Consider the following 13,565-nt stretch of genomic DNA (forward strand, 5'->3'; position numbering starts at 1 on the left):
AGTGTGAATGTGGCAGCGAGGTGAACAGGGAGCGGTGCTCACACTCCGGCTCCTTTCTTTTCACACTTTTTTAATCCACGTACACCACCGTTACTTCCCGGGTCGTGTGCCGGCTCGGCGGTGAAGTTCTCCCCGGGGCAGACACCTCGTCCTGCCGCTGTATTTTGTCCTGCTCCTCCTGGAGGAACCCGCTGCCTGCGAGCCGAGGAAACAGCCCCGAAGAAGAGAAGGAGAAACAACATGGGGCGATGATAAGAGAAGAAGAAGAAGAAGGTGTTGCGTTGTGAACCGACGATGACTCCCTGGGGAGACCCGTGAAGCCTATTTATTTTTATTTATTCCCCCCCCCTCTCTTCCGTTTTACCCCCTTTGTTTTTTTATTCTTCTCGTTTTTATTTGAACGTGTTCTCCTCCCGTGTTTCTCCGTGGAGAAGCTATCAGCTTATTTATTTTTGTGCCTGGAGGAGAAGGCGAACCCGGACTGGAGGATGGAGCAAGCCGGCATCCTGAGAAAGTTTATCCAGGGGGTGAAGGCCATGAGCGAGGGGGACGAGGACAGGGGAGAGGACAACTTCGGCAACGACTTCATGGTGGGTTCAAACAAAAAAAAAAGAGCATACACATCCACACTAGCTGATTTTAAACCAGCCTGTCTGTTACCTCCATTATCCCCATCATGCTGACCCTCCGTACCCCGCCTCCTGCCTCCCTGTATCCCACCGGAGGTGAGGCAGGGGCGGCCACACTGCCCCCTCTTCCTCTTTCCTCCCATTTTTCCAGGCTTTACATGGCGGCCTAGCATTGTCCACACGCCACAAGAAACACCACCGGCTCCCGTTTCTTCAAACGATAACGAGACAAACAACACAAACAAACGAGGGACATGTTAACGCTCCCCCACCCCTACCCAAAGGCTCGTTTCCTTTTTTAACTTGGCCTCGTTAGCATTAGCTTAGCATACAAGGCTAAAGTGTCTGTTAACCATGCCTGAGTGTTGTCCTCTGATCTCTAAGAAGCATTGACCAAAAAACTGCATCTCCAGTGTTGTTCCCTCAATAGCACTGTGCATAATGGTTTAGTATTAGGACGATGGGACGTCTGTAGTTAATAATATACATATAAGTTAGGAAAATCTACTTTCACACACTCATTACAAACCTCTTCTTCCTAAATTCAGTTTACCTGCAGCTTTCAGGGCCAGCACACATAGTTTAGTCCAGCCCAGGAAGAGCAGATAAACCACAAAGCTGAATACTTCATAAAGCTGGATTTAGTGAAGGGTTGGCTGTATTTCCGTGGTGTGCCTAATAAACTGGCCCCATAGTTTCAATGTTCATTTTATAGACTCTGAAGAATATAGCATAATTATTGATATCTCGTGGAAACGGTCTTTTGAGATCCAAATAGACACTATAGCATTCTAACTACATATATTTGTCTGCCTTATGTTGACCGCTAACCTGCAGTCATACGTGTGCGTACACTGCATCACTATTGTGTTGCAACCCTAGACTCAAAATAGGACCTCTCCCATGCTTGTGAAATAGCAGAAATAGACACTAAGGAGACGACACTTCTCTGATAACACACGTGTCATCATGCAAGCGTTTTAGTCTGTTGGTTATGATGAGGATATGTTCGGGAATACTCTGCTAACCGGATGGCTCATACACATTTATGACCTCCATCTGCAACCGTGTAAGTTTGAATTAATCGGTTTGTTAGTAAATCTAAAGATGAATCAGTTGCAGGTTGACATGGTGGAGTGAAGTGTTTAGATTTATTTTATTGTATTGTGCTGTGATTTGTCAGGGAACGAGGCTGATCAGAGTCAGAATAGTATCATTCTTCTTTTGCCTACAGTCACACACACATTACACACACACACACACACACACACACACAGCCTTCTCCTCACTTCCTACTTCACATAAGCTGCTTGCTGGAGCTTGCAACATTCTTTCTTGGCCCATTTCATAACATTTTGTCCTGGCTTTAAAAGTGGAGCTTTATCAACTACTGGGTCCACTTGGAATAAAAGCTGCAGAAGTTGACAGGCGGTCTGGTCCAAAATTAGGGACAAAACTAATCCTGAAATATGCAGAGCTCCATGTATGGGTCTAGTTTTTAGTTGATGACCTGCCCCGTCCTGTCTTCAGGCGTGCGTTTCAGAAAACAGGGAGGTAGCGGATGTTGCACAAAAACCAGACTTACAGACTCATAGGTGGAGAAACCAAGAGGAGCTAGGACTAGTCTGCTGCTCGCTTATTTACAGGGCATTCGGTTCGTAATGCACGTGATCAGAAATCAAACAGTTGCGTCATTGAATAACTATCTCGTATAATCTCTAGGTTTACAAATTCTGATTCAGTGCATATTCCTGTTGAAAGCTGCTTCATCTCAACCGTAAAGATATGATATGTAACAGTTCTTAATTAACGTGCCTAAAAACGACTAAACCCATGTTATATTTATTTTGTTGACTTGTTTCCAACAATATTCAGACTCTGAGAAATCCCAGATTTTACTCAAGGAAACAGGACTTTTAATTCTTCCTTCCACTGTTTGTAATGGGTCGCGTAACTTGAATATATTTCTCTTATTGGCAGTGGTGGTGAAGACAACCAATCCCATGATTCCACGCAGCTTCATGAGATCATCCAACTAGGTCTTTTGTTATTGTTTTAGTTGAGGGACCCTAAAAATCTTCCATGTTTTATGTTTAAATCCTCCAGGCAGAGTTGTCAGGGAAAGTGGACAATTGATTTATCACCGCCATACTTCTCATTCAAAGCTTCCAACCTACCACTACAACCACAGCACTCTGCTGTAGGGAGGAGCCACGAGCAGAATAACAAAACATCCCTCTGTTGGCCTTTGGGCACATCCCTCCAGTCAGTAACTTGACCATCAAACAGCTCATACAAATTAGATTTGTCAACCATAAAATAGCTTTTAATATGAACTATTTTATAATCTGGTTATTCACAGTAATCACATTATTTTTCTGAATGCAAACTTGCCTAGTATAATGTTTAAGGCAACAATGTGAATGGGGCTTTGGGCCATATTTTCTCACAGCTGTTAACACCGGCTCGTGTTGGAGTTTCATCTAAATTATTCAGCATTGGCGAGGAAACCTGTTCTGATCAAGTTGAGTACAGGTGCGTTCCACTGTACCAAGAACAATTGAGCTGCATCAACCAACATTTGAGTAAGAGCCTTGAGTGGTTGCTGCTGGTCCGTCGTACCAATTTCCAGATTATTTGAGGCTTTCAATAGCTGGAATCCAACTCGCATTAACGCAAGTGCATGGGCTGTGCTCGTCTGCACACTGAGTCACCAGAACGCCCTGACATAACAGCCACTTTAACTGCCTATTGTTGTTTATATATAGAAAGTGTTTTGTAGGCATAATTGCAGTGCTCTGTCGGTGCAACTAGTCGGAGATTATACATTATAGTTTGTCCAGAGTCCTTTTTCAGCTGTTTGACAGAACAGGAACACTTGAGGACACTCTTCCATCTGGTAACCAAATGTGTCCAGTGCCGTTTTCCGGTGATCACTTGTGATTTTGTCCTGTTTTTGCCACCAGAAACATTTTTGTGACGTCCTTTGGCTTTTGAATTAATACAGGGTGGTTTTGGTTTAAAAAATATGGGAAAGGTATGGAGAAACATCAATGTGGGATTTAATAACATTGCAGATTCCATGTGGGGCAAGGAGACGGAGGAACACATGATGAACAGTTGGAATCCAGTCATTTCTGGTCATAATCTCGGTGCTACAATCATCAACAGGCTAGATTCAAAGCCGATATGATCTCTCACAAACAAACATTATAAATCCTCCTGTATCTATATTTTCTTATCTGCTGCTGTGTTTTTTCTGGTACGAGTATATTTGAAAGCTTACCTAAAGTGCTTTGCGTGCTGGTGGCTCCAAATGTCAGCGAGACACTCAGTAATTATTTGAAAGATTTAAGCATCAGGAATCGGTATTGTGCAACGTGTCATCGGTAAAAGGCTCTCTGGAGGATCATTTGAAACCAATCATCTGATGAGGATGATGATGGCTTAATCCAAAGAAAAATCATGTCCTGTTTAAGCCTAGAGTCTGTCTCATGACGCAGGTTCTGCAAAATTGGGGCAACTGTGCAGGAGCTGCTTTCATAAACCCAACAATGGCAATCTTACTTGTGTCACACGGGTCCTCAAACCACGACTTTCCAAACTGGCTATTAGTGCCCTTGTGTAAGAGAGAGGTTTTCTCTTTTTTTATGAATATATTGTTTCAAATCCTACACCATGGAGCGATTCAGGGAAGATTTATCATGATTCGGTAATTAAAAGGAAAGTAAATATGAACACTAAACAGACATTTTCAAAGTCAGTCACTCAACAGGTAAAAGAAACCAGTTTAAATATTTATAGATTTTAAGGATTTGTTTCTCTTTTGAAAAGTATGACGCCTCGTCGACAGTGTGACTTTCAATTCATACATATCATCACTGTGGCACCAGATGCAAAATCCTTTTTCTCCTGCTCTGAGCGAATCCTCTCGATTAATCTTAATTGATTTGAAACTTTCTTGATCGTCTTCCTCGTCCAATGTTAAATACTGCCTCTCAAATCTGGCTTCAGCTTTACCGTCCTCTGGGCAGAGCTCTCAATGTTCCCGCTGTCTCGTAGATGTGTATTTTGGCACTTTAGTTGCAATGTGTCACTTCCTGTGGGCAAAGAAAGTGTCTGTATTTGACACAGACTTTTATCTAGATGGAGAAAATGGGGTGCGTATGGTTTCTCACTGTTCTTTTAGATCCCCCCTCCCCCCCACCTTTTTGTGGCCATATATTTGATTTTTAGTTTCTAATTCACTGTGTATGCCCCATGAGCAGTAAGGGGTGTATGTTGAAGGCCTGGGCTGACCAGAGGAAGTTAAAGTTCATGCTGCTGATGTAGGGAGGCAACAATTAGTGACTGTGCTCAAACAACATTTCAGATGTTTGGACTGTTTATTGTTTAAAAGTCTGTTAGAAAACTTACTTGACGTGACAGACGCAGCAGAGTACGAAAGAAAATGTTATGTAGCTTTACGTTATAAATCATCGGCAAAGTCTTGATTTCACCGCTAAACAAAACAGTATTCTATGTGACGGTCGTTCTTTCAGGACAGAGTGTGTATGTTTTTGTGTCTGTGTGTATGTTTTTGTGTCTGTGTGTGTGTGTGTGGTGGTAGGAGTTCAGAGTTTAGCTGCAGGGATTGAGCTTGTGACCTCTGTGTTATGGGAAAGCTTCTGCAACTACTCGGCCACCACAGTCTAAAAGAAACATGCTATTACAGGAAACGTATCCAAAAGGCCTCACAGTGTCGTACACAAGCATTTTTCTGTCAGGGTTGTCCCGGTGGACAGCCGAGTTCTGGCTGTGTGATAGCAGCGTTACAGAAGGCAGGAAATTTGACTAAAATCCAATCTGTTGTTAAACAAGAGGCTGAGGACAAATTTAAAAACAGTGTGATTTGGTTTCCTTTCATTTGCCGGGAGCCCTCGTTTGGCACATTACCAGATGTTTGCATATGAACAGATGCCTGGAAATCACAGGCAACATACGAGGTGGGGGGAGGAGGCACTTTAATGTGTCTTTACAGAGGTGTGAAAAATAATTTCGCAGGTTCAGCGAACATAGTTTCAAAGTGGTTCAAGTTGGAAATGAGAAGCTGCTGAAGGTGTGAAGACAGGAAATAAACCACCGGAGCGGAAACAAAATGAAACGCAGGTCTGTGTGATGTGCTACCTGTGTCGCAGCACCAACATTTGATTTTCTATCATAAACACACATGTACCTCAACTCTTTACTGTCGTCTAGACAGGGTTTAAACATAGGGCTGTGTGTGTGTGTGTGTGTTCCTGCCCCACCTTTGCAAGCAGATCCTGACTCAACATCAAAGAACTCCAAAAAGTGCAAACACACGCTTCTCTAAACTTGTGCCCTGTTGGGCAAACATAAAATGCACAGACATGGGGGCAATACTATGGAATATGAAAGTGCCAAACGTGCTAGTGTGTGTGGGCAAATGTGTGATTTTGTAGTAACTAGGGGGCTTCCCCTTCTCTCTGAGTTGTGTGTGTCTGTGTTCATGCATATGTTAATTGCCCGATCTCCCAGCGCAAGAGCTGAAAACCTTTTTACTGTCATATTACTCATGGATACACACACACATCGCTGCAGTGTGTTTTCAAAAGTAAGGTAGACCCGTGTGTTTGCGGAGCTTAATTCAGAAATAACTCTGAGCGACATAGGCTGCGTTCAGTTCAGACAGACGTCTCCTCTGTGTCAACAACGTAAGGGACCGTGTTGGTAGTGGTGTGGTGTTTCATACAGTGGTGAGGCAGTGAAATACGATCAGGGATGTCCGGCTAGAGGCTCGGACTTGCATGCTTGAATATACTGTATGTGAGACTGGCCACAGCAACGCCTCGCTGGATGGCGTCATGTCGCTTTATCGCAAAAGTTGTCATTTTTAGTGGTATTCCTTGCTTCGAAAACTAAACCACAGATTCCTTCCCTTGTATGTAATGAGTCTGAAAGTGCAGCATAATATGCAACCTGTTTTTTTGCACCACTCCTGGTATGTACGGTATGCTGCGTTCTCATTTTCAAACTCATCAGTCACTCTTTGTGTTGAAAATGAGCTGCAGGCGGCAGACCCTGGGCTCTTTTTATGGCAGACTGTGAAGACTAGACCTTTAGGTTTCTATAAGTCTATCTACTCACTGATGTACGTGTGACTATAATTTATTTACGTACTTGAGAAACAGCAGTGGCGAATTAGTGCTACAGTTAGTTCTGTGTTGCGGTCTCATCGGGTGGAACCACTGACCAGAATATTACCATTTGATCGGTCACACATTGAGGTCCAGTGCTGTTGTTTATGGTGTGTTTGTTTATGTAGGCCCGTTTGCTTTTAAGCCAAGCGGCACAAATTTCAGCTTGGTTGACTTGGCAAAGTATTGAACCATTAGTTCAGCAACTAAGAGTTCTTGTACGTGGGCGGTTGTCTTCTCTGCCTGCTCCCATCATGGTTATAAAAAAACAGGAGAAGCCTGGTGTGTGTTTGTGTGGCGCTGCACTTTTATTAGGTTGTTTCTGTGCGTGGGTGCAGGGGCAGGTACACCACAGGGGTCGGCCGCTGTATTTGTGAGTGTGTGTTGCAATTACTGTAATCGGGGAAAACATGCTCGGGTTGGGTTTGGACACAAACAACTGGATGGCTGTTGGGTTCCGGCCGTGTTCAGTTTGTTTTGTTCACAAGAATTTGTATGAACACACAGAAACACACACTTAACAGCATATAGAGGTTGAGTAAGACCTCAATCTGAAGATTTATAAACTCACATGGGCACATTAACGTTACAGAATCCGGCTTCTGAGGATAAGGTCACCAGTTTGACCCTCGATATGGCCTGCGAATATCTACATGGAAGTGATTAATACGCACACACACAAACACCAAGCACACAATAAACACACAATGAGTGCCTGCCCCAGATGAATGGGATTATATGCGGTTTGTCCACATCTGCTTCCTGCTGCAGGCCGACATCCAGGAGCGGAAATTACCACCAGGCAAATACCAGCAAATGTTAAGTGTTTTGTGAGCGTGACGTTGCAGTAAACACCGTCCGCTGTGTTTTGGGGCTCAAGAAATGTAGGATCTTGGTGGTATTAGTAAAAATGGCCGTGTCGATAAGCATGTGGGTTGGATTTAGATGCTGATTGTGATTTCACACCAATTTTAAATAAATCGTTTTGATGAGAGAGGGGAGTTCATGGTGGGAAAATGATGTCATCCTTATCCTCACAGGAAGTCACATGGCAGTCAGCTGCAGAATAGCACGACTGAAACTGGTGGAGGGTCAGTGTGTCTTGTGAGACACTTCTAATAACCCCTGGGTAAAAGTTACGTGATTTTTTGCATTTCCTTTGCTTTTGAATCCACGCAAACCTTCACTCAAAACTCCACTTCTATTTCCGTTTCTTTCTCTGCTCAGTCCTAACTGGAAGAAATTTGCTGGGTTGTTCCATCTTGCTATTTTTTGAGCATGGTGGTTACAAGACGACTTTTTAGGAATTTTGGTGTGCTAATTGAAAATCAGACAAAAACTGATTAATGTCCACACCTCATCAGATACACAGACTGTACATCCTTCCTCTTGTCTGCTTCGTCTCCCAACGTTATGAAGTCACAAACACGCGGACCTTTCACTCAAAGGAAGCAGTTTGAGAAGATACAATCACAAACATACAGACTCAGGTTGGAGATATGGTTAAGTTAGCATCATCTTTTTTGAACATCACCTTCTGCTTTGTCATCATGAACTGGATAAGATCAGATGTGAAGTGATTCTGTCAGATGGTTCAGAATTGAAAAGAGTGACAGACGGAGTGAAAGGAAGCCTGATCATTTGTCACTGTAAATAATGGGTTGTTACACTCCTCTGTGTGGGTGTGCGTGTTAGTCAATCAGTCACATCCACTAATACTATAAGTGTTCCACTGACCGATATTAGTCAGTAGCCATTAGGTGGAAATGGCTGCACAGAACATGTGTGCATGTTTGCGTGTGTGTATACAGCTTGGCTACTAATGCCTGATTGTTGTACATAATCTTTGGTAGGATCTTTAGCCAATGAGGATGTCACACACACATGCACGCTCACAGTTAGGACCTCTGACTCACATTAGCGGTCAGGGTGTGGTTTGTTGTTATTTCCTTAGTGATTGAGCTTGATTACAAAGTTCAACTGAACTGCTTGATGAACAGCGGACACCTGACATTGTGACCTGTTGTCTGCAAAAACTCTGTCGATCAAACGGGGTTCAACATTTCTTTATCATCTTATTCTATTTCTTGCAGAGAGATAGATAAAAAGAGCAACAAAATCCCCCTTAAATTCTAGACTCAATGAATAAATTGTTCAGACTCTAATCGACACCAACATTAATTTGTTTAATATGAAAACAACTTGAATATAAAAACGACAAGGAATAACTTTCCTGAATTTTCCAGATACATGCTGGAATATTTCGAATATTATGATAAACTAAGCTAACCAGTTTTTAATCTAAACTGTTCAAGCCATTCCTTTAATGTAGCTGTTCTTCATATCATAACCCTCTCCTTTCACAACTCCACATTTCTTCGGACACCTTATTTTTATATATAATGCATTGAAAGCATTTTATGACTTTGCACTTCACAGCTTTTTCCCTGATTTGGCATATTAACTTCACACTGAGACGAGGAAGGCAGAGAGAACGTCAGTCAGGCTTATTGAACTGTCAGAGGCAGAGAAGAGGAGCGACAGGCTCATCGAGAGTCATTCAGACCCTTTTAGTCTCTGTGCTGTAGCTGCGCATCTTTCCCCCCACATGCTCGCAGCACAGGAGATGGATTTTTTTTCTGAGAGCATTGTAAGGGGTGACCTATTTTAGCTTGTGAGTGTGTTTGTGTGTGTGTCTGCATGGAAGGTGACTGTCAGCCTCTCACTTCCTGGCCACACACATGGCGAAATTCTTTTTTTCCTTTACCGTTTCTTCAGGAAAAGTATATTTTCTGCCAATCAGTGCTCACTGCTTGGTTCATAAAGAAAATGTGTCACTCTCTGTATGTGTGTGTGTGTGTGTGAATTATTCAGTGTGCCAGGGAAGTATAGTGATGCAGACTTATTCAGCCAGGAGATGGAAAGTAGGTTAGCTCCACTAACAATTACATCTTTTTTCTCTTCACCTCTGTTGAGCTCTTTCTTCCCCTGTTGGTATTTTTTAAGCTTCCCTTTTCTCTTTCTAATCTTCCTTTATTCTCTGTCCGTCTGCCTCAGCACAGTAACTGCTCTGGCCCCCTCGAGCCATTTTAGGCCAAGTCAAGTCATTGTGAAGAAATGTGTCTGTGAGCGCACATGACTCAGTCGCGCCCTGGAGGGGGTCTGTGAAGTCGGCACTGGGCTTTTGGGGGCAACGCCCTGTGTGTGTGTTTGTGTGTAGTGGCAGTGTAAATCGTGTGTTCACAGGAAACTGGCCAACTCAGTCATGCCATTTAACTCTTATGACTGATAGGAAGTAAGAAAGTAATAGAATCTACAGGGAGCAGAATCAGACTGTGGAGAGAACGAGACCAACAGGGAAAGATTTCCTATTATTTCAAACTTTTTCGCTTCTTATTCTAAGACTGACAGAACTAAAAGCACTGATGTGAAGTATTTTATATCAGCAGTATTCAGTAGTATTCAGTGTGCTGGAGTAGATAGTATTCAGTGTACTGGAGTGCACATACAATAACTGCAGCTCAGTTCGTCCGAAAATATGAAAGTAGTTGAACTTTTGACAAATGGGCTAAAAAAACGAGACTCATACCAGATGTCAACGGGTTTAGATTTTGTTGATCTGCTTATTTAACTGACATGACCACAACAGTGCAGCGTCTGCAATCTTATCTTTTGTCAAAACCATAGAAAACGTTTTGAGTTTCTATATTACTACTAGAATATTAGTTACTTCCTTTTCCTGTGAAGGAGAGCGTTTCCTTTGATGTTTGGTGTTCGTGCAACTCAAAATATGAAGAAGTGCATCTGATAAAATTGTTCTAGTTTTTCTCAAACTTGAGGGCTGGTTGTTTTTCCACCTTATTTATACCACAATGTAACCAAGTCTCCTGGGTGTAACTGTGCATACCATAAAAAATAATTACTGGAGGTCCATCGGCGACAGCTTCTTTCATTTTTCTCACATGCCCACGTGTGCAAAAACAGCACTTTGTTAATAACTGCTTCATGGCCAGATTACAGAAACTCTCAAGGGACACACAGCTTCAAACATTGAACTAGGCATTAAACACAGGGTAGCCTGTTAGAATTGTAGAAAATACATGGTATATAATCAGTTTTTAAATCGAAATTAAATAAATGCAGATTTACAGCTTCTAAGATGTGAAGATTTGCTCTTTTAACAGTAAATCAAATACAGTATCTTTGTGTTTGGGCCTGTTGACCAGACAAAACACCGTAGGCTCTGGGAAACTGTGATTACCACTTAATGATTATGCAATTAAATTAGAAGATAAACAACAGACTAATCAATATTGGAAAGAATAGATAGTTACAGACATGTTTAGTGACTCGTTTAAGTCATATTTTGATTACAAATGTAAAACATTCACGCGTCCCAGCTTCTCAAATGTGAGGATTTTCTGTATTTCCCTGCGTTATATGGTTTTTATTAACTCGTATCTTTCAACTATGCACCCACCCCTCTCCTCCTCCTTTCAGAACAGAAGCTAGTGCGAAGCGACATAGTGTGTAAAGGGAGCGTGTGAATGAGCGACACAAACAAGGAATAAAGGAACCCATTAGTTTAGTTACCAAGAGCCTCTTAAAATCCTTGGCTCTTCCCTCTTCTCCCCTTTCTCTTTCCATCCCTCTCTCCCGTTCTCCTCTTTCATCTAAAATACTCACACTCTCTACTTCTTTCCTCTCCCCCTTTTCGCTGGTTTGTGGGCGAGGTCCCTCCCTCTGCTTTATTTCTTCAGCATCCTCCAGGCTGTCCTGTTATTCATATGCAACACATGCTTGTGTGTCTATGTGTTTGTGTGTTTTATGTAACTGAGGAAGTCGGAGTAATTAGAAACAGGGTCTGTCTGCGGGACAGTGGAAAGAAGAGAGAAAAAGGGTGAGAGAGACAGTAGCTGGGTCTCCATCCAACCCACTGTTTTTATTGAGGATGAATCACATCATAAAAGAACATTCATGCGGTTTCTCTTTTATATTTGTATGCATATTGTATTGTAAGGGAGTAAATTGGCTTGTGTAACGTGAACTGGGTATTAGACTCAAGAATAAACAGAATTTTAGTGGCCAAAATCACTGCTAAATTATAATGATGACTTGGCTGTGACATCATGCCCAGTAAAAAAAGTCTCGATAGTTTGACCGTAGGTCCTGCAACTTGTGAGGCGGTAATTCTGGTTTAGGGTCGACTTCTGAATTCTACTACCTCTACCTACAGTATCTATAAAATATCAGCTGCTGTTTTGTTAGTGTCGTCTGTGACGAGTATAATGTGCTTGTGTAGTGTAAAAAATGCAAACCATCACAAATCATTGCTGACTGCCTTTCCTGCTTATTATGCGTCTTTAGCGTGTGTGTTTGTGTGCGTGTATCTTCCTGGGCTCTGACCCAGCACAGAAGCAGACCTCTGTTGGAAATGTGATTCACATGAGGCCAGAGGAGCTCTAATGCTATTACCACACACACACACACACACACACACACACACACACACACACACACACACACACACACACACACACACACACACACACACACACACACACACACACACACACACACACACACACACACACACACACACACACACACACACACACACACACACACACACACACACACACACACACACACACACACACACACACACACACACACACACACACACACACACACACACACACACACACACACACACACACACACACACACACACACACACACACACACACACACACACACACACACACACACACACACACACACACACACACACACACACACACACACACACACACACACACACACACACACACACACACACACACACACACACACACACACACACACACACACACACACACACAGCTGTTGCCGCCCACGGCCTCAGAGTGCGTACCTCTCTTTCTCTCAAACTCCTTCCTCTCTCTCTCTGTCTCTCTTCTTCCTCTCCCTCAGTTTGCTGGTAGTCTGTTGCTGTGGTTTAAAAAGGCGAGTGATGCATGATGAAAGATGAAAACCTCATTGTATCTGCTGGGTGTCTCTTTACTGATAGTTTGAAATGTTGATGGGCGTGTGTTTCTGATTTTCATTTCAGGAGAAGTAAATGAACGGGAGTCGAAAGTTGAGGTGGAAGAAATATTTTGTGTGAATTAAACTGTTTGTAGAGCATCATATGTCTAAGGTTTGAAGGTCAGAGTGTACGTGTAGAGAGAGGCCTGTCGTCAGAGTGACGGCGAGAAGAGAGAGAGGCGAGAGGTGCGACCATTTTTCACATGAGGCTCCAGCAGCATGAACGCCCACGCCAACTTTCTCAGACTAAGAGAGAGAGGGGGAGAGGGAGAGAGAGAGCTAGTCTTAGAAAGAGAGAGAGACCAGAGTGATTATCTGAGAGAATACAAAAAGGCCCAATGGAAGTTTTATCGTGAATTGGACCAGGTTTTACTTTTTGGTATTTGTTAACAAACAAATCATATAATAGTACATTTTTGGAAATTTTAGAAGGTTTGTCTATAGATTAAATAATTTTTTGTGCTGCTAATGCAGTTATTAACTAGAATGACCTTTGGTAGAGCACATACATCTGCCCAGACCAAACAGTCCCCTTACAAATCCACATCTGCACATCCTTATAAATATATGTCCCATAAACATGCCTGTTTTTAAGCAGGTGCAGGTAAAAAAAATTCCTCTGCTTGCTCCCTGATCCACAGAAAAATTT

The 13,565-nt window shown here is 42.6% G+C and overlaps 1 protein-coding gene across 3 annotated transcripts in view; it reads left to right on the forward strand.

Moving 5' to 3' along the window:
* The window catches only part of ptpn12 (protein tyrosine phosphatase non-receptor type 12), a 39,161-nt gene continuing 25,596 nt past the window's right edge, over nucleotides 1-13,565 (forward strand). For all 3 annotated transcript variants that reach the window (XM_061072458.1, XM_061072442.1, XM_061072451.1), the window contains exon 1: nucleotides 1-590. In XM_061072458.1, coding sequence (XP_060928441.1) covers nucleotides 489-590 — 102 coding nt within the window. In that variant the 5' untranslated portion in view covers nucleotides 1-488. The remainder of the gene's footprint in view (nucleotides 591-13,565) is intronic.

The sequence above is a fragment of the Limanda limanda genome, chromosome 1 (genome assembly GCF_963576545.1).
Source record: "Limanda limanda chromosome 1, fLimLim1.1, whole genome shotgun sequence".
NCBI lineage: Eukaryota > Metazoa > Chordata > Actinopteri > Pleuronectiformes > Pleuronectidae > Limanda > Limanda limanda.